At 37.7% G+C, this 26,519-nt stretch overlaps 1 protein-coding gene across 1 annotated transcript in view; it reads right to left on the minus strand.

The window, feature by feature from the left end:
• Positions 1–26,519, minus strand: part of LOC118762651 (protein FAM227B-like) — a 110,287-nt gene that overhangs the window by 21,672 nt on the left and 62,096 nt on the right. The window contains exons 7-9 of the mRNA XM_036501572.1: positions 16,765–16,863; positions 6,262–6,366; positions 1,399–1,525 (exon numbers count right to left, since the gene is read on the minus strand). Of these exons, the coding sequence (XP_036357465.1) occupies positions 1,399–1,525; positions 6,262–6,366; positions 16,765–16,863 (331 nt within the window). The remainder of the gene's footprint in view (positions 1–1,398; positions 1,526–6,261; positions 6,367–16,764; positions 16,864–26,519) is intronic.

The following is a 26,519-nucleotide window of genomic DNA, read 5'->3' on the forward strand; positions in this document are numbered from 1 at the left end:
TTTCTAACTTGTAATAACATATTCCTCGCAAAGACATCCAGAATATGTGAGACAAATTCATATCAATTGTAACTATGGATTTCTGTCCACACAAACCACAATAAAAGAAGTAATTGTAAACAGAAATTTTCTTTAATTTCTTTTTAATGGTTTTTTTTTTTTAATATTAAAAAAAATGAAGGTTTCTTAAAGATGATGCTAGTATAGTTAATGTTGTTAAAATCTTAAAGTTTGTAAAGGCTGGAGAAAAAATTATTAAGTAAGCAAGTCCCTGGGTGATGTAACTATCAAGAATAATTTGTTTTATGAAATCTTTAGTTTAGATACCAAAGGAGGAAGACACAGTTGCAAATGAACTGAAGCAAATCTTAATGAAATGACTTCTATCACTTTCCAAGGGAGTAAATATTAATATGTTATTCCTAAGTATTTGACTAGTGACCTCTCTGTTATGGTCAAACCAGTGAATTGGTAGAATCTTTACGGCCCTGGAGAGAATGCTCTGCAGTATTTGTTCCACTTCTTGACACTATGTTCAAATCCTACCAAGTTCAACTTTGCCTCTAATTTTTTCAAGATTAGCAAATAAATTACCAATTCAAGGTGACAACACAGTAAAATTACTAGAATATCAGACAAGACGCTTTGCAGTATCAATTCCCTCTTTTTATACTTTGACTGGGAAACTGGCAACAACATTGGTATCAAGCCATATCAGCCTTACATTTCTCTAAGATAAAATTGGTTGTGTGAAGAGGGGAGGATTTCATGCATGGGGTAATTGTTAGTCTTCCATAAAACACATTGCCCAAGCATACATCTTAGAGAGGAGCTTTCCACATGTAGATCAATAATCTCATGAAATGTGCAAAAAAACTCAGATATGTATCACTTTTAGAAGCAAAATAACATTTTAGGTAAAGCATTGGAATTTACAGCTTTAGAATTCAAGTGCAATGATAGTAAACATGTTTGGATAGTAAATGTATATTTCTTTATTTTTTTTTATATTTCGTTATTGCCCACAAGGGGCTAAACATAGAGGGGACAAACAAGGATAGACAAAGGGATTAAGTCGATTACATCAACCTCAGTGCGAAACTGGTACTTTATTTAGCGACCCCGAAAGGATGAAAGGCAAAGTCGACTTCGGCGGAATTTGAACTCAGAACATAACGAAATACCGCTAAGCATTTCGCCCGGTGTGCTAACGTTTCTGCCGTAATTTTACACTCCTCAGTCCCCTACCAGTAGGGAAATCCCCATAAGAATGTTTCTGGAATACCTCCTTGCCTTTCTACATTCTTTGCCATGAGTTTGTTAAAAAAAGTCTAACCAGAGATGTTATTCAGCAACGAAAAAAGATGACAATAAAAGTAGTTACAAATGATTACTTACCAGTGGTCCATTTAGTAATATAAGAAAATATATACTGTTTAAAGTTGTCATCGAAATACTTGTGGTGTGTCCGTAAGCCATCAAAAAAGGCCACATAAGTGGCTTGAGAGAGAGCTTTGGGAATTTTCTGCAATGTATATTAAAGAATTAAAGTCAAGTGGTAACTTAACATTCATCATCATCATCATTTAATATCTGTTTTCCATGCTGGCATGGGTTGGATGGTTTTGACGGGAGCTGTCAAGCTGAAGAGCTGCACCAGGCTCCATTATCTGCTTTGGCATGGTTTCTATGGCTGGATGCCCTTCCAAGCACCAACAACTTTACAGAGTGTACTGGGTGCTTTTTATGTGGCACCAGTACCAGCACTTAATATTAATCTATAAAAAAAAATAATGTTAAAATATAGAAAGAGACACATGCAGACACATACACATGTATGAGTGTGTGTATATATGTATATATATATGTAGTATTATATATCCATCATGGCTGACCTTACCAATCAGTTTCATGCAAGAAACACTCAATGGAGTGTTAGGTGACAATCCGATTATATAACCTTATGCTCATCAGAGCATAAGGTTTGTTACCTAATGCTCCATTGGTTTCGTTGCGAAAAATCAATTAGTAAGATCAGCCATGATAGCTATATAATACTATATATTTTGGATAATATACCCATTCTATTGACAGATGTATGAGTGCATCATTTCCTTGACTTATGATCTGTTAGATGACTCACACACATACACACACATATAAAAGTAGTGTACCTGCTATTAATAAAAGGAAATTAAACTAGTAATTTTACTAGTAATTTTGTCTGTTAAAAACACATTTCAGTCTAACATGAATTATATCACTGATTTTGTATCTCTTCCCAATAATAACTTTTATAATAGTTCAACCAATAATTCTTCACAATTTAGTAAACCTGACATGTGTAGCTTCAGAGGGAGGCGGGGTTGCCTTTTGAGTAACAATGGTTTCCAGATGAATATAGTACATAAATGTTCAGTCCATACATTCCATAAGATTCACCATTATATTGGAACCACAGCATCAAAATTCAAGTTAAGATAGGGTAGCCACTTACATTCCTTGAAGAACAGGCACAGATCATATATTTCATTAGCAAAGTTCATTTGGGATTTGAAGAATACAAATATTCATTACTCTATTTTGTAGACTGGACTTCCATATAAAGTGAGGTGAGCAGTTGTAAATTACATTGCATGTGGTACTTGAAATTCTAAGATGTAAATCTGAACTAATTAACAAACGTAATGCGTTGTTAATCCATTGGCCACACCAGATTAATAAAACCTTTTTGAGGATTCCATTTAACTAACCTATGTATTGTATTATATTATAAAACTTCATATAAATTTCTGTTGATTACACTTCATTTCACTTTGTTGTTATCATCCTTCTTTGATTTTTTTTCTATACTTATTGTTCTACAACAATTTTATCCTTTGTAACTCTCTAGAACTTTAATTTTACATTTATTTTCTCGCTCCCAATTATCTTATCACTTCCCACTGTAATTTTTCATTTTGCTGTATAACTATTTACTGGTTCCATTTAATACAGTGATATTTTTTTTTATCATTAATCTTTTGTGCTTTACATCTTTCAGCATTGAAGGGTTTAGTCAAACAAATTAAACATCTATTTATTTTTTATGACTTATTCTACCAGTCTCTTTTACTGAACTGTTAAATTACAGGGATGGAAATAAACTGATATTGGTTGTCACATGGTGCAAGGGACAAACACAAACACACCCTCACACACATACATACATATATAAGATAGACTTCCACACAGTTTCCATCAACAAAATTCATTCTATATAAGATAGGCTTCCACACAGTTTCCATCAACAAAATTCACTCACAAAGCATTGGTTGGTCTGGGGTTATTACTGAAGAAAACTGCCCAAGATGCTGCACAGTGGAAACAGCTATGCCTGTACCTAATATTCATATATATCTTAAAGTATTGAGTTGGAAGAATCATTAACACACTGGGCAAAATGCTTAGCAACATTTCATTCATCTTACATTCTGAGTTCAAATAACAACTCTTTCATAACATTCATCATATAGTATTATTAATTTCAATATGTAAAATTATATGTAGATTGGAACATCATGGTTTTATCTATAACACTGTGTAACAATTTTTTTTTTCTTATCTTTGGTCATTAAGTGTTATTTCCAATTTGCTTCTATCTAAAAATCAAAAGAAATGACTACTATTCCCTTCAAACATTGCTTTTGTGACCTGGACATCAATGTTTTGTGACTGACCTATTTTCCAAGCAAATATTCTGCTCAGTTCCACAGATTTGCTTGTCAGTTGCCTGACTGTAACCCCTTGAGCATGTCCCTTAGCAGCTGACACTATGATCCTCTGCCCTGAATGAAATCTACAACCAAATCACAAGAACAACAAAGCTCTAATAAGGCACTTGAGCAACATACACAATTTCCAAGTAAAGTACAAATCAAGAAAGACATGGGATCATATTTTAACAATCCAGTGCCCTTACTTGCACTCAAGGAAGATTTTGAAATCTCCAGCGATGAACAATGTAAGAAATAAATAAATTAGAAGCAAGATAACAAATGTTAAGAAACTACTCTGATCAATGCAAATGAACATTTTAATTTTTCTAAAGATAACTTGTATTAATTAGTAGGTTTTAGAATTTTTTTTTTTTTAATTATTCTATATAAATATTTGAGTTTTATAGATTTATGATTTATCAGATTGTATATGGTATAATATCCTTCACCCGTCCCCTCATCTTTGTATAACTTGTCCACCTGATCCCTGTGATTGATAAAAAAAAATAATACTGTCACATCATCACCATCATCATCATTATATTGTTTATATAAAATGGCTTTGGTGGCAATAATGAAGGAAGAATCATTACTTTTATTATTATGAAAAAACAATATTAAATACAAGAAGAAACTGATTCCAGTTTGACAATTATTATCCACGGAGTGGCTGTGTGGTAAGTAGCTTGCTAACCAACCACATGGTTCTGGGTTCAGTCCCACTGCGTGGCATCTTGGGCAAGTGTCTTCTGCTATAGCCCCGGGCCGACCAATGCCTTGTGAGTGGATTTGGTAGACGGAAACTGAAAGAAGCTTGTCGTATATATGTATATATATACATATGTATGTGTGTGTGTTTGTGTGTCTGTGTTTGTTCCCCTAGTATTGCTTGACAACCGATGCTGTTGTGTTTACATCCCCATCACTTAGCAGTTCGGCAAAAAGAGACAGATAGAATAAGTACTGGGCTTACAAAAAGAATAAGTCCCGGGGTCGAGTTGCTCGACTAAAGGCAGTGCTCCAGCATGGCCGCAGTCAAATGACTGAAACAAGTAAAAGAGTAAAGAGTAATTTCTAAGCATTATAAAACATTTTATTGAAGAGCAAAAATTTACTTAGAGAAGTAAATCACATTCCTGTGATGATAGTGAAAATAAAGTCAAAAAGATTTTATACATTTTTGGGTAATAATGAAAGCATTTTTTAAATTTTTATTTTCTCTCTCTGATCATTGATGAAGCTTCTTATGGTAATGTAAAACGAATTAATGAATGTCTTTAAAATGCAGCAAGTATTTATTATTATCAGAATACTTTCCATGCCAGATCAGACAGCAATAAATGGATGGAAGCACTCCGTCGGTTACGACGACGAGGGTTCCGGTTGATCCGATCAACAGAACAACCTGCTCGTGAAATTAACGTGTAAGTGGCTGAGCACTCCACAGACACGTGTACCCTTAACGTAGTTCTCAGGGATATTCAGCGTGACACAGAGAGTGACAAGGCCGGCCCTCTGAAATACAGGTACAACAGAAACAGGAAGTAAGAGTGAGAGAAAGAACCCCTGCCAGAGCCTCGTGGAGCTTTAGGTGCTTTCGCTCAATAAACACTCACAACGCCCGGTCTGGGAATTGAAACAGCGATCCTACGACCGCGAGTCCGCTGCCCTAACCACTGGGCCATTGCACCTCCATAGCAATAAATATCACCAAGAGAGAACAACAATTCTAAGCTAATGACTGATGTGATTTATCCCCAAAGCATGCTAAGTGCTGCTCAGTACATGGATCATTTGAGAGAGAACATCAGAGAAGTCACATCAAATATACGACACAATAAGTAGAGAAGTCATTTCATATTGTAATGTCTTCTTCAAAACAGTTGTGTCACAGCAGCTACACATAACAGAATATAAACTTCAAAGAAGAAACCAAACAAAAATATTTATGATGTTATGAAATGTCAGTTTGTGAGAAATATGAAGAATCAGAGGAGAAAGCTAGATTCTTTTCAGTTAAGAATAAAGTATTTTACACAGTAACCAATAATCTAACAACATCAGCAACACATAGCTTTATGAAAAGAGAGGCAGCTGCCACCTGAGCTTTGACTTTATGACTAGTAAACTGGCATTTCTTAGGATACATCATGTCAATCGGCTGTATAGCTGAATATTTTGAAGAAGCAAGTTTAAAAATCTCATTGTCAAATAAATACCTGTTTGTCTCTAAGTGACTCTATAAAATGACCTCACTGCTATCAGAGGCTACCAAAAATTACAAATAATTTGGATGCCCTCAAAAAATGTAAATTATTGCAAGAAATATTGTGGAAATGTTTGTAAATTCTAAAGGAAATTGCTATGGCATGCAGTACTGTTAATAATGATAATCCTCTTTTATGTTGTCATGTGGAAACAAATGTATAAGGGTAGTAGTAGTAGTAGTATAGTAGTAGTAGTAGTAGTAGTAGTAGTAGTAGTAGTAACAACAACAACTTACATCAAGAATGACATCACTATAACCAGTTGGGATGGACATTAGCATTGCAACATATTTTTCAGCCATGCGTGAAAATAGCAGTTCTTTGCTTTGATGCTTGGTAGGCTGTAAATAGAAAAGAAAAGAAACAATCTCTAATTATGCAGTACAAAACATTAACTACAACCTATTTGGTGCCAAAAACAACAACAACACTAAGGGATGCTGTACCACTTGTTGAGACATTTAGAACCATATTGTCACTAAACTAAGTGATCTGTTGGAAGACCTGTCTACATCATTGTTGGGTCATTCTCCTCAGCTACGGCGGCGGCGGCGGCGGCGGCGGCAGCAGCAGCAGCAACCACCACCACCACCACCACCACCACCACCACCACCACACCACCACCACCATCACCACCACCACCACCACCCACCACCACCACCATCACCACCACCATCATCATCATCATCATCATCATCATCATCATCATATCATCATCATCATCATCATCATCATCATCATCATCATCATCATCATCATCATCATCATCATCATCATCATCATCATCATCATCATCATCATCATCATCATCATCATCATCATCATCATCATCATCATCATCATCATCATCATCATCATCATCATCATCATCATCATCATCATCATCATCATCATCAATGTCATTTTGATGCTCATTTTCCAACACTGATGTGAGTCGGATGGATTTGCATCATGTTAACTTATCTGCAAAGTTCAATGTTCTCAGCTCTGACCAAGGTACATGATCGCATGTCATCCTTTATCAAGAATATCTTCCACTACCAAATGATTTCATCTGTATCATTCCTGTTAAATTACATAACAACACCAATGTACACAACAACACCATAGGTGCAGGAGTGGCTGTGTGGTAAGTAGCTTGCTAACCAACCACATGGTTCCGGGTTCAGTCCCACTACGTGGCATCTTGGGCAAGTGTCTTCTGCTATAGCCCCGAGCCGACCAATGCCTTGTGAGTGGATTTGGTAGACGGAAACTGAAAGAAGCCTGTCGTATATATGTATATATATATGTATGTGCATGTTTGTGTGTCTGTGTTTGTCCCACTAGCATTGCTTGTCAACCGATGCTGGTGTGATTATATCCCCGTCACTTAGCGGTTCGGCAAAAAGAGACCGATAGAATAAGTACTGGGCTTACAAAGAATAAATCCTGGGGTCGATTTGCTTGACTAAAGGCGGTGCCCCAGCATGGCTACAGTCAAATGACTGAAACAAGTAAAAGAGTAAAAGAGTAAAGAGTAAAAGAGAGTAGTTGTCTCTAAACAACGATGATCCGCTTTACCATCTCACTTGCACTTTTCTTTGGCATTTTTATGCAAAATTTCATCCTTCACAGGTTTAATTATTGACTATTTATTTCAAGTATTATTTCTCACTTTTCTTATAAATAACAAAACTGGTATATTTCTTATTACATGTTTCAGAAAGGATTGGAATGTTGTAAATAATGGTTTCTATTTATTTATTTATTTAATTTTGAAAATCCTATGTAATTTTTTCTTTTCTATTGTTGGCTGTCACCATAGCAAAATAAACTATATATTTTCTTAAACCTCTACCACTCAATTATGTTTAAATTCTGAGATAATGAGTGCTTTTAAGGCTTGATTTATTATGATTCTCATATTTCATATGTAACTGAAACTGACCTTTACAATGTTCCTATTAAATAATATGGAAATTACAGCAGGATAGAAAATTCTCACAGAACATCATTATCATCATCTTTACTTAATGTCCGTTTTCTATGCTTGTATGGGTTGGATGGTTCGACTGAAAACTGGCAAGCTGGAGAGCTACACCAGGTTCCAATCTGATTTGATATGGTTTTTATGGTTGGATGCCCTTCCTAATGCCAACCACTCCAAAAAGTGTAGTGGTTACTTTTTACATACCACCAGCATGGTTGCCAGTTATACAGCATTGGCATCGGGCATGACTACGACCACACTTGGCGTGACAAGTCTTTTCAAGCATGGTGTATTGCCAACGGTGGAGGTGTAATGGCCCAGTGGTTAGGGCAGCGGACTCGCGGTCGTAGGATCGCGGTTTCGATTCCCAGACCGGGCGTTGTGAGTGTTTATTGAGCAAAAACACCTAAAAGCTCCACAAGGCTCCGGCAGGGGATGGTGGTGATCCCTGCTGTACTCTTTCACCACAACTTTCTCTCACTCTTACTTCCTGTTTCTGTTGTACCTGTATTTCAAAGGGCCGGTCTTGTCACTCTCTGTTTCACGCTGAATATGTGTCACTGCGTTAAGGGTACACGTGTCTGTGGAGTGCTCAGCCACTTACACATTAATTTCACGAGCAGGCTGTTCCGTTGATCGGATCAACCAGAACCCTCGTCGTCGTAACCGACGGAGTGCTTCCATCCCCATCCATAGTGCCACTGATTTCAGTCTTTTGGCATCTCATCCCTAAGGTTCAACATCTTGAGGCTGGTCTTCACTGTTTCATCTCACATCTTCCTAAGATTCCCTCCTCCACAGGTTCTTCCCACATTTAGCAATCAGCACTTCTTTACACAACTGTCCTCATCTATATGCATCACATGCATCACTATATCAGTGCAGTCTTCTCTCTTGCACATTACATCTGATGCCTTTTATACTCAATTTTTCTTTCAACACAGTTGTACTTTGCAGTACATGTACATTCAGTGGAGCATGTTAGCTTCATTTTTTTCTAGTCCTCACATGTCCTCTGTATTCATAGCCTAAGTTTCACCACCATGCAGTATTGATGTTTGTAAACAAGCATCATACAATCTGCTTTTTACTCTAAGAGAGTCCTTTTGTTACCATCAATGCAATGTACTCTAGTAGCTATACATTCAGAGCATATCCTTCCACTGCTAATTAGGTCATGTAGGTAACAGAAATTATCTATTACATCTAAGGATCCTACAGGGCATTCCAGAAAAATCTATTTCACGTGTGTTATTAGTGTTTATTGCAGCAGTATATATGCCACAAAGGAAGTTTACTTTCTCTGCTAACCTTCCTTTGATTCCGCTGCACATTTTATGTATCCATAGTTTGCATTGAGTACACCATGTAGAATTTCTACCTACATCTTTTCTAAATAGTGAATAGGGCCAGTTACCTGAAGGGATTAACATCCTATCTGTTTTTCCTACTAAGAACTTTGGTCTGTGTTAAGTTAAACTTAAGGTCCTTTGATTATAGGATTTGCTTCCACATCTGGAATTTCATTTCTAATTCTACTACAGTTTCAGCTATAAGAACAAGGTCATTGGCACAGAGGAGTTTCCATAGGCAACCAGTCTTAAATTCCTCAGTTGTAGATAGGAAGACTACAATAAATAGGAAAGGAATGACAACTGAACCCTAGTGAACTCCTACTTGCACACTAAATTCATTGCTGTACTCATGCCCAACTCTCACCTTACATGGCTAGAACAATTCTCACCAGCCATGCAGTGACCACAAGATGAAGCAGCAAGCAACCTGTCAAAGCTTTCTCCAGTACAGTGATTTACTTTTGCATAAATATTTCTCCTGAAGTTACCTTATGAGAAAGAGAGCATCAGTAGTGTTCTCCCAAGTACAAAACCAAACTGTATTTAATTTAACTCTCTTCCTAATTAGTTAACTTGTAACTCTTTCTATACTTTCATGCTCAAGCCCAACAATTTTATCCCTCTGTAATTACTTCTAAGGCATCTCCTTTATCCTTATAACAGTTGACAATAATGCTGTTACACCAGCTGTTGGGTATGATACCTTCCTGTACAACTTGATTTACTATACAGGTGACTAGGCTGTATCCCACTCCATCAGATATTTGAAGCATCTCAGTAATAATTAGTGGTGGGTCAGCATCTTTCCCTGTCTTCATATGGTGAAGCGTGATTTAAAGCCTAGGCCTATTTGGCTGCTATTTTTAGCACATGTGACAACCATCTCAATGACTGCAACAAAAATATTCAGTCGATAACCAAGTCCACTTTTTTAATACAAAGGGACATCTCATGCGAGTAGTCAAATCAATAAAAGTGCATCCTTATTCTAGGCATGCCAAGATATAAGTAAATGCAGAATGAATTTCTAAAAATTCTTTGTCACCCATAAAAGGTTCCCCATCACCCACCAAAATCTCAAATCGCCCACCATTTTCTAGAAATTCCCCCATCACCCACCTGTAAGTTGAAATCGCCCACTGGTGGGCAATACCGCTTCATCTATCATACTGCTGTCAACATGAATAGCAGAACCTGCTCTTTATTCCATTCATTCTCTATTATAGCACCTCCATGCTTCTTTGCTTTCAGAATCACTGTGTAGAAGTGCACGATTACCCTTCTGTACACACATCTCCACCACTTCTTGATTTCCTCTGAATCACTGCATCTTCTCCTCATGCCATAGAACATTGATAAACCTCTTTCTTTCAGTTTCTTCCCTTGCTGTCTTCTAGCTTCTCTTCAAGCTACTTGCTATACTTTTCTGCTGCTCCCATTCTTCCAGTCCTGCCTCTTCATTTTTATGGCACTATATCCCTCACTGTTCCAACACCATGTCAACCTTAATCAGGTGGGACTTTACACCAGCAAGTTGTTCTATAAGGACTTCCATTTGTCTTGTATGTTATATATTTCTGTCTCTTCCTTCTCATCAAATGCTTCCATTAAAACTTATCTAAATCTCTAACTGTTAAAAGGATCCTTAAGCGTCCATATACTCCTTTTCCAGATAAGTTTGTCTCTGAGTCCAAGTAGCTCTTAGTTTTTGTTACTAACTACTAACCTATATTGTATAGTACATTCTTCACAAAAAAAGACTGCATTCACAAGAGTCTCCTTTACCTGTTTTTTGGTGAGAATGTAGTCAATCTGGTTTATGTGCCCACCAGATTGATAGTTGATTAAGTGGCTGGTAGGCTTTCTGAGTTAGTGCTGCATATCAACCAACCAGTCAGTCACATCACAGAACTCCAGCAACCTTGTTCTCTCCTCATTTCTAGAATCAAATCTGTAAGCTCTGTGTATACCATGAAATCCAATGGAGTGCTACCTAACATGTCTGATGAAACCACCTGCCTCAAATTGATGCATGTGTGTGTGGGAGAGGGAGAGAGAGAGAGAGAGAGAGAGAGAGAGAGAGAGAGAGAGAGAGAGAGAGAGAGAGAGAGAGAGAGAAAGCTTGAACAGTGAGAATAATGCCTAACGAACTCAAACAACTAAGAAATTGAGATACTGCCATTGTCAGAACAGTACACTCTTTCTATTGTATGGCTTTTACTCCTTAATAATTTCACAGCAAGACTACTTAAGCATTCTTATACAGAACTAGATAAATAATTTTCTATATGGTATATTATGTACTTTACTTCACATAGTGTATTAGTTTGCATGTAAGACAAGCATAAATTTATCTTATAAGCAAGCATATAAAAAAATAAAAACAAGAAAAAATATTTCATTACATCAAATAATTATTATTCTCATAATTAACCTTAATTTACATAGCTGTGAGAAATGTTTAAATATTGCTGCTAGAAACTGGGTATCTTATTTATTGTCTGCCAATATACTAATGTGTAACACTAGCTATGTATACACATACTCAGTGGAGGCACAATGGCCCAGTGGTTAGGGCAGCAGACTCACGGTCGTAGGATCGCGGTTTCGATTCCCAGACCGGGCGTTGTGAGTGTTTATTGAGCGAAAACACCTAAAGCTCCACAAGGCTCCGGCAGGGATGGTGGTGATCCCTGCTGTACTCTTTCACCACAACTTTCTCTCACTCTTACTTCCTGTTTCTGTTGTACCTGTATTTCAAAGGGCCGACCTTGTCACTCTCTGTGTCATGCTGAATATCCCCGAGAACTACGTTAAGGGTGCACGTGCCTGTGGAGTGCTCAGCCACTTACACGTTAATTTCACGAGCAGGCTGTTCCGTTGATTCGGATCAACCAGAACCCTCGTCGTCGTAACCGACGGAGTGCTTCCATCCATCCACTAATGTGTAACACTAGCTATGTATACACACGCACAATATACTGACTGTTCTTACACTGCAGAATCAATACAGAACAAAGATTTACGTAAATCATATTGGAAAACCAGAAGTGTCATGTAAAACAGCAATGTTGTAAAGTAATAACTAAAGTTGAAAATAAAATAAAACTTTGCTGATCAAACAAAACTGATACTTTTACAGTTTTCAGAGATAAATTCAGTAAACAAGTTTTGTTTTTATTGATTTTCAATTAGATTAGGAAAGAACAATTTCAGAAAGTATTCCTCAATAACAAGTTTTAAAAAAATGAAAAACAGGCTGTATTCTGGAAAACATATGGTATTATTAACTGACAAGAATAAAATAGTCTCAATTTTAGAATATGCAGTTTTGTTCTAAAATGTTCTTTAAATATTTCAAGATTGTCCAGCTAAAATATTTTTCCCAATTTTCTTTTTAAATATCTCCACAGACAGACTATTTCAGTAGTTTTTCTATCACTAAAGAAAGAAAAATCTATGTGTGTCATGTGGGGAATCTATTTTATTCTTATCTTCTATTTTCTTCAAATAATTTTGCGACATTTTTTTAAAAGTTAGTTTAATGTTGAATAGTTTAAGGCAGTATTTCCTAAACTTTTCATGCCAAATTGGAATGTCACCCACCTATCAGCCAAAAAATGCTCCATCACCCACCTGTGTAAAAACAACCTGATGCAATTGACTGCATTGACCTCAAATGGATTACTATACCAGTTTGGAATATTCAGTGCAATATAACATCTTGAAATCACTCCACCATGTCACCATGCAATAATTGTAAATAGCTGCGATACGTAGTTAAATCCTCACCAACCAATTCATCTTTCAAAGAATCAAGGTGTGGAAATTGATGGAATTGACATTTTTGAAATGTTACTTTTATACAGCAACAATTTCAAAATGAAGGTAGTGATAAATGATTTACAGTCAAAGAGAGTTTTTCTGTTTCCTTGCAATAGCTTATTCAAATCATTTAATTTTGTGAATATATCACAAAGAAAAGAGATATCACACCTTGCAGCCATCAATGAAGCAGATAGTGAAATATCTTCAAAGAAAAGTATGATTATATGAAACAGTTCAACAAAGCATAAAACACAGTTTCCTTTTCACAGCCACTGCACTTTGGTAGGGTGTAAGAGTTTAGTATAGTCCTCAGCATTTCTCAGACAGAGTTGACGGAAAATTCGATCAGACAAGGGATTGGACTTCAATTTGTTCACAGTCTTGATAATTAATCATAGCACATCATTCAATCTACCATTCATATTTTTTGCCACTAAATGCTGCTGGTATGCCAAGCAATGAACAGTTAATATCTGGTGGGAAATTTCAGGCTTTGGGAGAGATGAAAAACCTCCGTATCTTCCTATCATCGAAGGGGCTCCATCAGATGTGCAGGCAAGAATATTACTGAGGGGGATATCATGTTCAAAAAAGGAAAGACTTGAGAGTGTGAAAAATAGTTGCACCTTTTGAATCAAGCAGAAATTTCTCTGTGAACAGCATTTCCTCACAAGGTTGAAGGTCTTTGCTGAAACACTGAATATATACCATCATCAAACATTGATTGTCCACAACAGTTGATTCATCCACTTGTATAAGAAAATTCAGAATGCTGGAGAATATTAATGAGCTGATGTTTGACATCATTGGCCATTTTATCGATGCTTCAAGAAATGGATCTTCGTGATGTTAGCGGGATTTTCGTGCTTAATGGTTGACAAAACCTCTTTGATAACTGGGCAAAGTAATGTTTCTCCAATTGTGTGAAACTTCCCAGACTTAGCAACAAGCAATGGAATGTTGTACGATGCAATCAATCCATTATTCTCATGCTTACCAGTTTCTTGGGGTAGCACGTTGAATGTTTGTATTTGCTTTTTGAAAGAGGAGCTCAGTTGCAAAAAGTATGATAATGGCTTGTCCTTCTCAGAATGCCTTGCATCAAAGTGATACTTCAAGTGTGAAGGTTTCATTGCTTTGTAGGTCAGTGTTTGATGGCAAAGAAGACACATTGGTAACTGACAGTTCTGAGGAGAGGGAATAAATCCAAATGATAAATAATCACTACTGTACTGTCGATAAATTTCCTTGACTGGAGGCATGAGTAAAGTGAAAATGTGAAAATAAATTTCTATGAACGGCATCAGAAAAGCAGTATGGTATTCTCAAGCTGACATCTTTACTGGAGCAAATACAGATCTAGTTCATTTGGCCACCAGCATTTCAAAAATTAGAGTTTATTCAACTTTTTCCAGAAAAATGTTTTAAAAAAGTTGTAGAGGTTTAAAATCTGATCATTTTCACCCAGTCAAGAAACACGATATCAAAGCTGTTATTTCGTGCATGACTGCACATTGTGTCAGCATCCTGAAAATAGCACTTGTGTTTTGATATGAAACTTTTTCCTTCTCATAACTTTTTTAATTGTTTGGAGTTTTCAGAAAATGTTTGTATATTTGTATTCTACACACAGGACTTCATACGATTATGTAAAAAAAAAATTGTGGTGAAGCGTGATTTAAAGCCTAGGCCTATTTGGCTGCTATTTTTAGCACATGTGACAACCATCTCAATGACTGCAACAAAAATATTCAGTCGATAACCAAGTCCACTTTTTTAATACAAAGGGACATCTCATGCGAGTAGTCAAATCAATAAAAGTGCATCCTTATTCTAGGCATGCCAAGATATAAGTAAATGCAGAATGAATTTCTAAAAATTCTTTGTCACCCATAAAAGGTTCCCCATCACCCACCAAAATCTCAAATCGCCCACCATTTTCTAGAAATTCCCCCATCACCCACCTGTAAGTTGAAATCGCCCACTGGTGGGCAATACCGCCCACTTTGTGAAGCTATGGGTTAAGGTGTAAAGGGGTGGCAGTGTTCACAAGTGAAAACTGTCAGTTGTAGCGTATAGAAGAAACAATAGACTATACTGGACTAGAAGAGAAAGATTGATAAGGAGAACTTAATATTCATGCTCAAAGCACAAGTTTCTACCCCCCAACTACCACTACCACGGTATCTATTTCTTTACTACCCACAAGGGGCTAACACAGAGAGGACCAACAAGGACAGAAAAATGGATTAAGTCGATTATATCGACCCCAGTGCGTAACTGGTACTTAATTCATCGACCCCGAAAGGATGAAAGGCAAAGTCAACCTCGGCGGAATTTGAACTCAGAACGTAGCGGCAGACGAAATACCGCTAAGCATTTCGCGTGCTAACGTTTCTGCCAGCTCGCCGCCACGGTATCTTCTCTGTAATGCCTAACTTTAAGTCATTGTGTCAGAAGTCTTTACTTTTTTCTTTACACCTATTTTACACAAAGTCAACAAGACTTAAAAATTGTTGTTCAAAGCACAATTCAGAATTGATGATGTTGACTTTTTTATCATTAAACAGGCAGACTATCAGATTGTTCAACTGCAAAATGTAACAAGGAAATAGAGGTGTTATAATTAAATGAGGTAACTTCTATGCAGTTTCTAGAAATGCTAGAAATAGCACAAAATCTCTTTCAAATCTCATCTTCTTAAAAAGGAGGAATGCATTGGATTATGTCTGAAAATAGATTGAATGGTTACAGCTAGAAGACTTTTGGTCATAAGACAGCTCAATAAGGGTTGATCAGGGGCTAAACAATAATACAGAAATGAAATACAATACACAACAAATCTCTTTAAAGTTATACCACACAATGGTTCACCAAAACTACTCCAATAATACAGATGCCAATGATGACGTTGAAGATGAAACCAATAATGATTGTGGTCAATGTAACAATGCTATTGATTCCCTCAACAAACTACAAATGAAAGGTTACCATTGAGAAAAGCTATATATATATATATATATATATATATATATATACAAATGAAAGAATGGAGTTGAACGACGATTTAACAAAATTCCTTTATTCTCGACGTATGTTTCGAAGACTGCATATTCTTAATTCCGAAGGAATAAAGGGTGTATTACGCCGCCTAAAAAAGTTTTTGTTCGTCATGATGCTGACATAAGTTCCTTGTCTTTCCTGATGAGAAGGCAGCATAATACACCCTTTATTCCTTCGGAATTAAGAATATGCAGTCTTCGAAACATATGTTGAGAATAAAGGAATTTTGTTAAATCGTCGTTCAACTCTATTCTTTCATTTATTTATAGTAAAAAAACACACAAATTTCCACACGAATGCACGTGATTTCTGCCCTTGGCATGTAGCTTGAACCATGTTTTCTGACGTAAATTTGCTACCTGGGTATCGGTTAACCGAATTATCCATACTAGGATAATTCACTCAACTACTTATATATATATATATACCTCAGTTTATAAGAAATAAAAAACATTAAGTATAAAAATTCAGTTCAACGATAAACAAATCAGTGATAAGGAGTAAAATTTCAGCCCTGTTACCTCTAATAAGTCTAAATATATCCACCAAAAGATACTCTCAACAAGGACTTTGGTGTTCTCTGACAAAAAAACGGCTTCAAATACAGCACGTGTCTTGTTCTGAAAATTGAAATAGTAAAATAAAATATATTGTAAGGAAAGGAAAGAAAAAACAGAAATTTAAGATATATTTCAAAACTTTCTTTTCTTCATTTGGACTTAGACAAAATATCAGAGACAAATGTGATGCTAGACACATTCCTTAATGGTGTAATTCCTTAGTTTTTCAGTTCACTTCTGTACAACATTATGATTATTTAGTATTGCTGTATCAGTCCTTTCTGTCATAGCAAATTTATGTGAAGCTCGTTATGGGTTATCTTATGTGGTCTGCCTGCATGCTAAAGCTCTATACTATTTTCATATTGCCATTTTTCTTAGACAGGAGAAGGTTTATATCAGAACCAGAGAATTTTTTTCTTGAAACAGTTGAAATTAGATGGCAAGATGTGGGCAGCACCGTTTTGCTTTATATTATGTTTCCAAGTATATTTTGTTGGAGCTAGCATGGAACAACCTATAATGTATAATGGTATAACCTATAATGGTATAATGTGGTGCGTTGTTTCAAAAAATTCTTCACACAGGTGAGATTTGTCATCCATATTATAGAAATAGTGAATATTCTTTTCAGTATATCCATGTGAAGGCCAGCTTTTTTTTTATCATAAACTAGCAGTATTGCTCGGCGTTGCTCGGGTTTGTAAGGGAAATAACTATATAAGCATTTTTAGAGAGTTATAGCCAAAAAATAGCAAAAAAATGCATTAAAAATGGAAAAAAAATTATGGTAAATTTTTTTTTAAATCGTTGACTCATCGTAGACATTTTTAGAGAGTTACTTCCCTTATATAATAGCGAAAAAATGCATTAAAATGGGGAAAAATGATGGTAAATTTTTTTTTAAATCGTAGACTCAGAAGGGCTCGATATGAATCACGACTATAAGATACCCGGTTTTGGTTAAACTGCACCGCAAAATGTGGGAGTAGTTAGGAATCTAAATCGTAGGAGACAGACACACAACCTCTTTTTTATATATAAAGATGTTGCTTCCCATTCAGGACAAATATGTGCATCCAGATTGGAGATAGTCTATTATCTGTACATGAGGTATTATAATACATAAAAACTATGGCCATATAAAAGAATGGCTGTTCACCATGGCTGATCTAAATGTCACCAATATGTCTGTCTAAACCAATTTCTTGTGAGCATTCTCTCACTACAGTTATAATTCAATTTGCTACCTTTTCTTTTTATCAGGTCTTTTCGCAACAGACCTTCTGAACCGAAAGGTACTGAATCTAATACTTAAGTTGTCACCCACATCCCATTTCTTAGGATGTACTGTCAATACTGTCACTAGATATCAGACTTATTGTGTGGTTATACTCTTACTCTTTTACTCTTTTACTTGTTTCGGTCATTTGACTGCGGCTATGCTGGAGCACCGCCTTTAATCGAGCAACTCGACGCCAGGACTTATTCATTTGTAAGCCCAGTACTTATTCTATCGGTCTCTTTTGCCGAACCGCTAAGTAACCGGGACATAAACACACCAGCATCGGTTGTCAAGCAATGCTAGGGGGACAAACACACACACACAAACACACACATATATATATATATATATATATATATATATATATACATATATATGACGGGCTTCTTTCAGTTTCTATCTACCAAATCCACTCACAAGGCTTTGGTCGGCCCGAGGCTATAGCAGAAGACACTTGCCCAAGATGCCACGCAGTGGGACTGAACCCGGAACCATGTGGTTGGTTAGCAAGCTACTTACCACACAGTCACTCCTGCAATAACTTTTTAAAAAAGTTTTCTTGTATTATTGTCCAAAAAATTCGGTTACGTTCCAGTCTAATACAGAGTTATAAGTTACAGTTGTCACAACAAATATGTTTGTTAACTGCTTAGTAGACAAACCAGGATGAGAGCCTTTTCATGATGACTCAACCTGCTAGAGATAGTAGCCAATTATCCTCAAATCACACCCTATCTTCTCAAAAAATAAGAAAGGGATATATCAGATGATGTAATCTTAGATAATAGGCGCAGGAGTGGCTCATAGGCACAGGATGGCTGTGTGGTAAGTAGCTTGCTTACCAACCACATGGTTCCGGGTTCAGTCCCACTGCGTGGCATCTTGGGCAAGTGTCTTCTGCTATAGCCTCGGGCCAACCAATTCCTTGTGAGTGGATTTGGTAGACGGAAACCAAAAGAAGCCTGTCGTATATATGTATATATATATGTGTGTATGTGTGTGTGTTTGTCCCCCTAGCATTGCTTGACAATCGATGCTGGTGTGTTTACATCCCCGTCACTTAGCGGTTCGGCAAAAGAGACCGATAGAATAAGTACTGGGCTTACAAAGAATAAGTCCCGGGGTCGATTTGCTCGACTAAAGGCAGTGCTCCAGCATGGCCGCAGTCAAATGACTGAAACAAGTAAAAGAGTAAAAGAGATACTAAGCTGTTTAAAACTAGACAGGATGCCCAGAACATCTCTGAGCATAGTTTTAGTTGATCATAGTTTACCTGCAGCTAAATAACAACAAAATATTAAAATGAATACAAATAATTGCAAGTTAAAGTGAATCAGCTTCACTTCTCTACGTTCCAGATTTACCTTTCATCCCTCTGGAGTTAATAAAATGAGCATCAGTAATATATAATAATGAAATTATTGTATACAGTGCTCAGGTGCACCACAATAATATATCTCACCCCTGCCCAACCTTTTTCTGGACATTTACCTATTTCTTTACTACCCACAAGGGGCTAAACACAGAGAGGGCAAACAGGGACAGACAAACGGATTAAGTCGATTATATCGACCCCAGGGCGTAACTGGTACTTAAAGGTGGCGAGCTGGCAGAAACGTTAGCACGCCGGGCGAAATGCTTAGCGGTATTTCGTCTGCGTTACGTTGTGAGTTTAAATTCCGCCGAGGTCGACTTTGCCATTCATCCTTTCGGGGTCGATAAATTAAGTACCAGTTACGCACTGGGGTCGATGTAATCGACTTAATACCTATGTCTGTCCTTGTTTGTCCGCTCTGTGTTTAACCCCTTGTGGGTAGTAAAGAAATAGGTACTTATTTAATCGCAAAGTCAACCTTGGCGGAATTTGAACTTAGAACATAAAGACGGACGAAATACGGCTATGCATTTCGCGTGGCATGCTAACGACTCTGCCAGCTCGCCATTATATAGGGGTTGCTTCAATCAACTGTTCTTATCTCCTCCAAATAACTGTGTGAGTGTGTGTGTGAGAGAGAGAGAGAAAGAGAGAGACTTCTGATACATGTGACCATTCATTCATTATGTGATTCAGTTAGGGGATGTAGTTTGAAAGCCATCCTCCAAACAAGAAGTTAATGTACTACGGGAAAGCCTGATAATTATTAAACCAGATCTGGATGAAGTAAGGTAAATTAAAGCAAAAATGCATTTCTCAGAACCACAGAAGAAATGCTTGTAATGGATTTGAACTTATGACCAAATAATTTGAAAATCTAACACTTTATCTACTCCATTTCACCCAACCAGCTCCTGCTGCTAATACTTCTCCACTGTCATCATCGTCATCATCATTTTTCATACTCTTTACTCTCTCTCTCTCTTTTACTTGTTTCAGTCATTTGACTGCGGCCATGCTGGAGCACCGCCTTTAGTCGAGCAAATCGACCCCGGGACTTATTCTTTGTAAGCCCAGTACTTATTCTATCGGTCTCTTTTGCCGAACCGCTAAGTAACGGGGACGTAAACACACCAGCATCAGTTGTCAAGCAATGCAAGGGGGACAAACACAGACACACAAACACATACACACACACATATATATATATATATACATATATACGACAGGCTTCTTTCAGTTTCCGTCTAACAAATCCACTCACAAGGCATTGGTCGGCCTGGGGCTATAGCAGAAGACACTTGCCCAAGATGCCACGCAGTGGGACTGAACCCGGAACCATGTGGTTGGTAAGCAAGCTACTTACTACACAGCCACTCCTGCACCTGTACTATTAAGAACATCTAAAATAAACAGCAATAGATGGGAGATGTCTGTCAAAAAGAAATCATTGAGTGTCAGAATAAAATCCAACACATATTGAAAATTCTACAGGAATCAGTGGAATGAACTCGCTTTCAGTGTTATTCAATAGTAATATAATTTTCAATAGTATTATTTAAGATATGGAATGCAGACATAGCATGTGCAAAGCTGATAAATGTATATAAACAGTAATTGATCGATATTTCTCTCATGCATACATACTAAACACATACATGCAGGCACATTTAGATAGATGTACTATAACAGCTTAATTTCCATTGCTCATTTCTTATTTTACAACAAGAATCCATTTCTGCACTGCGCCACATACAAATGCATAATAATGAAAAATAAATAATAAATAAATCCAACAAGAGGCTAAGGATAGAAAATTAATAAACTAATCAATAGCAGGAGTGGCTGTGTGGTAAGTAGCTTGCTAACCAACCACATGGTTCCGGGTTCAGTCCCACTGCGTGGCATCTTGGGCAAGTGTCTTCTGCTATAGCCTCGGGCCGACCAAAGCCTTGTGAGTGGATTTGGTAGACGGAAACTGAAAGAAGCCTGTCGTATATATGTATATATATATATATATATATATATGTACATGTGTGTTTGTGTGTGTGTGTTTGTCCCCCTAGCATTGCTTGACAACCGATGCTGGTGTGTTTACGTCCCCATCACTTAGCAGTTCGGCAAAAGAGACCGATTGAATAAGTACTGGGCTTACAAAGAATAAGTCCCAGGGTCAATTTGCTCAACTAAAGGCGGTGCTCCAGCATGGCCGCAGTCAAATGACTGAAACAAGTAAAATGGTAAAAGAGAAAAAGAGTATATGATCTGGTTGATGGCTTGTGACAGAAGGATCTTTGAAACACTTTCCTAAACTGAAATACATAATGCAAGAAGGCATTCTCTGTGGAGAAGAAAAGAGCCAACAGATATGAATGTTATACAACAGTAAAATATACATAAACATTCCGGTTTTGGTGAGATGAGGACAGTTGATTCAATCAGCCTATGTATTTTACTAGTGCTTTCTATTTTATTGATACCAGAGGCAAAATGCAAAGCATATATAAATTAACAGATGGGGGAGAGCATAGGAACTTGCTAGATTGTAGCTTAGAAATGTGGAAGATTAAGTTGAATGCTCTTCTATTTCTGCTAATTTGCTGTATTTATGACAATGAAATGTTGATATAAAAAACAGTGTGACTATGTGGTAAGAATTTTGCTTCCCAAACACATGGTTCCAGGTTCACTCCTACTGTGTGGCACCCTAGGCAAGTGTCTTCTGCTATAGCCTCAAGCCAACCAAAGCCTTGTGAATGGATTTGGTGGACAAAAACTGAAAGAAGCTTATTGTGTGTGCGTGTGTGTCTTTGAGTCTATGTTTATCCACCATCACCATCACTTAACCAATGTTGGTGTGTTTACATCCTTGTAACTTAGCAGTCCAGTAAAAGAGATCCAATAAAATAAGTACCAGGATTGATTAGCTTGACTGAAATTCCTGCAGTCTAATGACTGAAATAAGTAAAAGATAAAAAATAAAAAAGTGAAGAATAAGTCACACAGCAACATGATGGCTCTCAACTTGGTAAAGGGAATGGTGACACTCTTTTACTCTTTTACTTGTTTCAGTCATTTGACTGCAGCCATGCTGAAGCACCGCCTTTAGTCGAGCAAATCAACCCTGGGACTTATTCTTTGTAAGCCCAGTACTTATTCTATCGGTCTCTTTTGCCGAACTGCTAAGTGACGGGGACGTAAACACACCAGCATCGGTTGTCAAGCAATGCTAGGGGGACAAACACACACACACAATCACACACACAAACATATATATATATATATACATATATATACGACAGGCTTCTTTCAGTTTCCATCTACCAAATCCACTCACAAGGCATTGGTCGGCCTGGGGCTATAGCAGAAGACACTTGCCCAAGATGCCACGCAATGGGACTGAACCTGCAACCATGTGGTTGGTTAGCAAGCTACTTACCACACAGCCACTCCTGCGTCTATAATAGACTGAAGATAATTTTTGAAGGGAGTGAGAGCGCTCATGAAAAATAATGGAGTGATCTTGAAATTTTAAAATTTGAACAAATTTAATCTCAATTCTCAATGTTGAATATTAGAAGACTAAAATTACCAAAGAGCTGGACACTTTAGACGAAAGACACATTAAAAACAATGAAAGGTTCTCCAATTTTACTTCAAAAGTTAGATTTTGATTCCAGGCACTGTATAATAAAATAATATTAAACCCAAGATTACTAGTTATTATTGTTGTTGTTATCATTTAGCCTCAGATCAGCCCTGGTTCAGTAGACCTATGATACCATGTCAACCATGACTATCCCATCTTTTATACATCTTGTATTGTATAGGCCAATATGTCTTACTATTTTTAAGATAATAAGTTATCTTATCATTTCATCATCATCATCATCATCATCATCATCATTTAGCATCCATTTTCAATGCTGGCATGGGTTAGACAGTTTCACTAGAACTAGTAAACCAGAGAGCTGTACCAGGATCAAGTTTTGTTTGGCTTGGTTTCTACAGCTGGATGCTCTTCCTAACACCAACCACTCCAAGAGTGTAGTGAGTGCCTTTTAAGTGTCACCGACGCAGGTGCCTCTTATGTGTCACCAGCACAAGTGCTTTTACATGCTACCAGCACTGGCACCTATTATGTGTCACCAGTGCTAGAGCTGAAAAAGAGGTAATTTCTACTCTCCTCCTCTGGAAGCCATCTACTCGCAATGCCAGAGGGTGCACACTCTCCTACCCTAATGTCATCTCCAGGGATACAGGCATCCAGCAACAGGACCTCTGTAATGCCATGATGGACCGTGAAGTCTGGCGTAGCATGGTAAATTCCGTTGTCTCGACCACGGTCGAACAATTATGATGATGATGATGACAGTTATGATTTTACTTGGCTTGATATGTCTTCTCAAGCACACAAAATCACCAAAGGTCATGATCACTTGTCATCACCTCTGTGTGACTTAACTTCTGAAGATCATGCTTCACCACCACATTCTTTGTCTTCCTGGGTCTACCTCTTCCACAGGCTCCCTTCACTTCTTTATGCAGCTAACCTCATCCATATGCATCACATGACCATACCAGTCTTCTCTTTTGCACACCACATCTGATGCTTCTTTTTCATAATTTTTCTCTCAAGATGTTTAGACTCTGTTCTACATGCACACTTATATTGGAAGCACTCCATCGGTTACGACGATGAGGGTTCCAGTTGATCCGATCAACGGAACAGCCTGCTCGTGAAATTAACGTGTAAGTGGCTGAGCACTCCACAGACACGTGTACCCTTAACGTAGTTCTCGGGGATATTCAGCGTGACACAGAGAGTGACAAGGCCGGCCCTTTGAAATACAGGTACAACAGAAACAGGAAGTAAGAGTGAGAGAAAGTTGTGGTGAAAGAGTACAGCAGGGATCACCACCATCCCCTGCTGGAGACTCGTGGAGCTTTTAGGTGTTTTCGCTCAATAAACACTCACAATGCCTGGTCTGGGAATCGAAACCGCGATCCTATGACCGCGAGTCCGCTGCCCTAACCACTGGGCCATTGCGCCTCCACACACTTATATTGCACATCCAGCGAAGCATACTAGCTTCATTTCTTTGAAGCCTTTGCATGTCCTCTGTAGTCATAGCACATGTTTCTCTACTGTGTAGCATGGCTGTTCACACAAAGTATCATGCAATCTGCCTTTCACTCTGAGAGAGGGACCCTTTGTTACCAACAAAGTTAAAAGCTCTCTGAACGTTATCCAGCCTATTCTTATTCTAGCAGGTATGCTCTCAGAACATCCATCTCCACTGCTGACTTGGTCCCTTAGATAACAGAAGCTATCTACTGCTTCTAAGTATCCTCCCTGGCATTTGATGGAGTCTTATTTTCTGTATATTTCTAGTGTTTATTGTACCTATACATCTGCCATACACAAAGATTACTTTCTCTGTTAATCTTCCTGTAATACTTATTTCTTTATTACCCACAAGGGGCTAAACATAGAGGGGACAAACATGGACAGACAGAGGTATTAAGTCGATTATATCGACCCCAGTGCTTAACTGGTACTTAATTTATCGACCCCGAAAGGATGAAAGGCAAAGTCGACCTCGGCGGAATTTGAACTCACAACGTAACGGCAGCCGAAATACCGCTAAGCATTTCGCCCGACATGCTAACGATTCTGCTAGCTCGCCGCCTGTAATACTTCTTCCTGTGATACTGCTGCACCTCTTATGTGTCTAAAGCTTACACCGAGAACACCTTATGGAGTTTCTACCTATGCCTTTTCTACATATCAAGCAGGGCCACCTCCCTGAAGGGATTTGTGATTTGTCTGTTTTTCTACTTACTAAAACTTGGGTCTTTGCTAAATTAACCCTAAGACCCTTTGATTCTAATCCTGAAATTTCTTCTCTAGTTCTGGCAGTGATTCAACTATAAGAACAAGGTCATCAGCATAGAGGAGCTCCCAAAGGCAGCCTATCTTAATATCCTCTGTTATAGCCTGGAGGACTATAACAAACAAGAGGGGACTGAGAACCAATCCTTGGTGAACTTCTACCTGTACACTGGATTTGTTGCTATACTTGTTGCCAACCCTCACCTTACTGACAACATCCCTATATATAACTTGTACAGCTCTCATCAGCTACTCATCCATCCCTAGCTTCCAAATTGACCACCAGATAAGGGAGTGAGGAACCTTGTCAAAGGCTTTCTCCATGTTAACAAAAGCCAAGTACAGAAGTTTAGTTTTGGCCGAGTACTTCTCCTGCAGCTGCCTCACCATGAATATAGCCTCTGTGGTGCTTCTCTCTGGTACAAACCCAATCTACATCTCATCTAGACTAAATCTCTTCCTAATTAGTTATGCTACATCAGTCATTGGGTATGACTCCCTCGTGTACAACCTGATTAACTATATGGGTGACTAGACCATAACCCAGACAGCCTGATATTTTAAGCATATCAGCAGTGATTCCTGATGAGCCAGAGTCTTTATCTGCTAAACAACTATCTATTCAGATTTCTGGTCCCTCTGTTGGATCCAGGCAAACTCTCCTTCTCCCATGTGATCTCTACCTTTAGCAGCCTTTCATAGTGACACAAGTTTCTTTCTTTGCAGAGCCACTAACTGCAAGTGAACCATCATCCAAGTGAATGCACTTCTCTCCAAAAACATTATAATTTTCCCTGACACACTGACTGAGAAAATTTGGCTGCTATTTCTTGCAGGTCAAACAACTTAGATATCAATAACAAGGTTCTTGGGTGCTTATTGTAGCCGTAAGGAGTGGAGGGTATAAAAGGTTAACAACTTCTGATATAAGAGTGCAGCTAGTCATTACTGATGAAGTGTGCTGTTTAATTATGGTCAGAAATGATGGACCAATATTTTAAATGTTACCACAAACACTGGAAACAGGGTTGTGACAGAATATAAAAGACTAGTCATAGATTAGTGAAGTGACAGAAGTGATAGAGCAGTAAACAAAATACCTTGTAGTTATCTAACTGTGTCCTATGTTCTAAGTTCAAGATACTGTTAAAGTTGATCTT

The sequence above is a fragment of the Octopus sinensis genome, linkage group LG3 (genome assembly GCF_006345805.1).
Source record: "Octopus sinensis linkage group LG3, ASM634580v1, whole genome shotgun sequence".
NCBI classification, from domain to species: domain Eukaryota; kingdom Metazoa; phylum Mollusca; class Cephalopoda; order Octopoda; family Octopodidae; genus Octopus; species Octopus sinensis.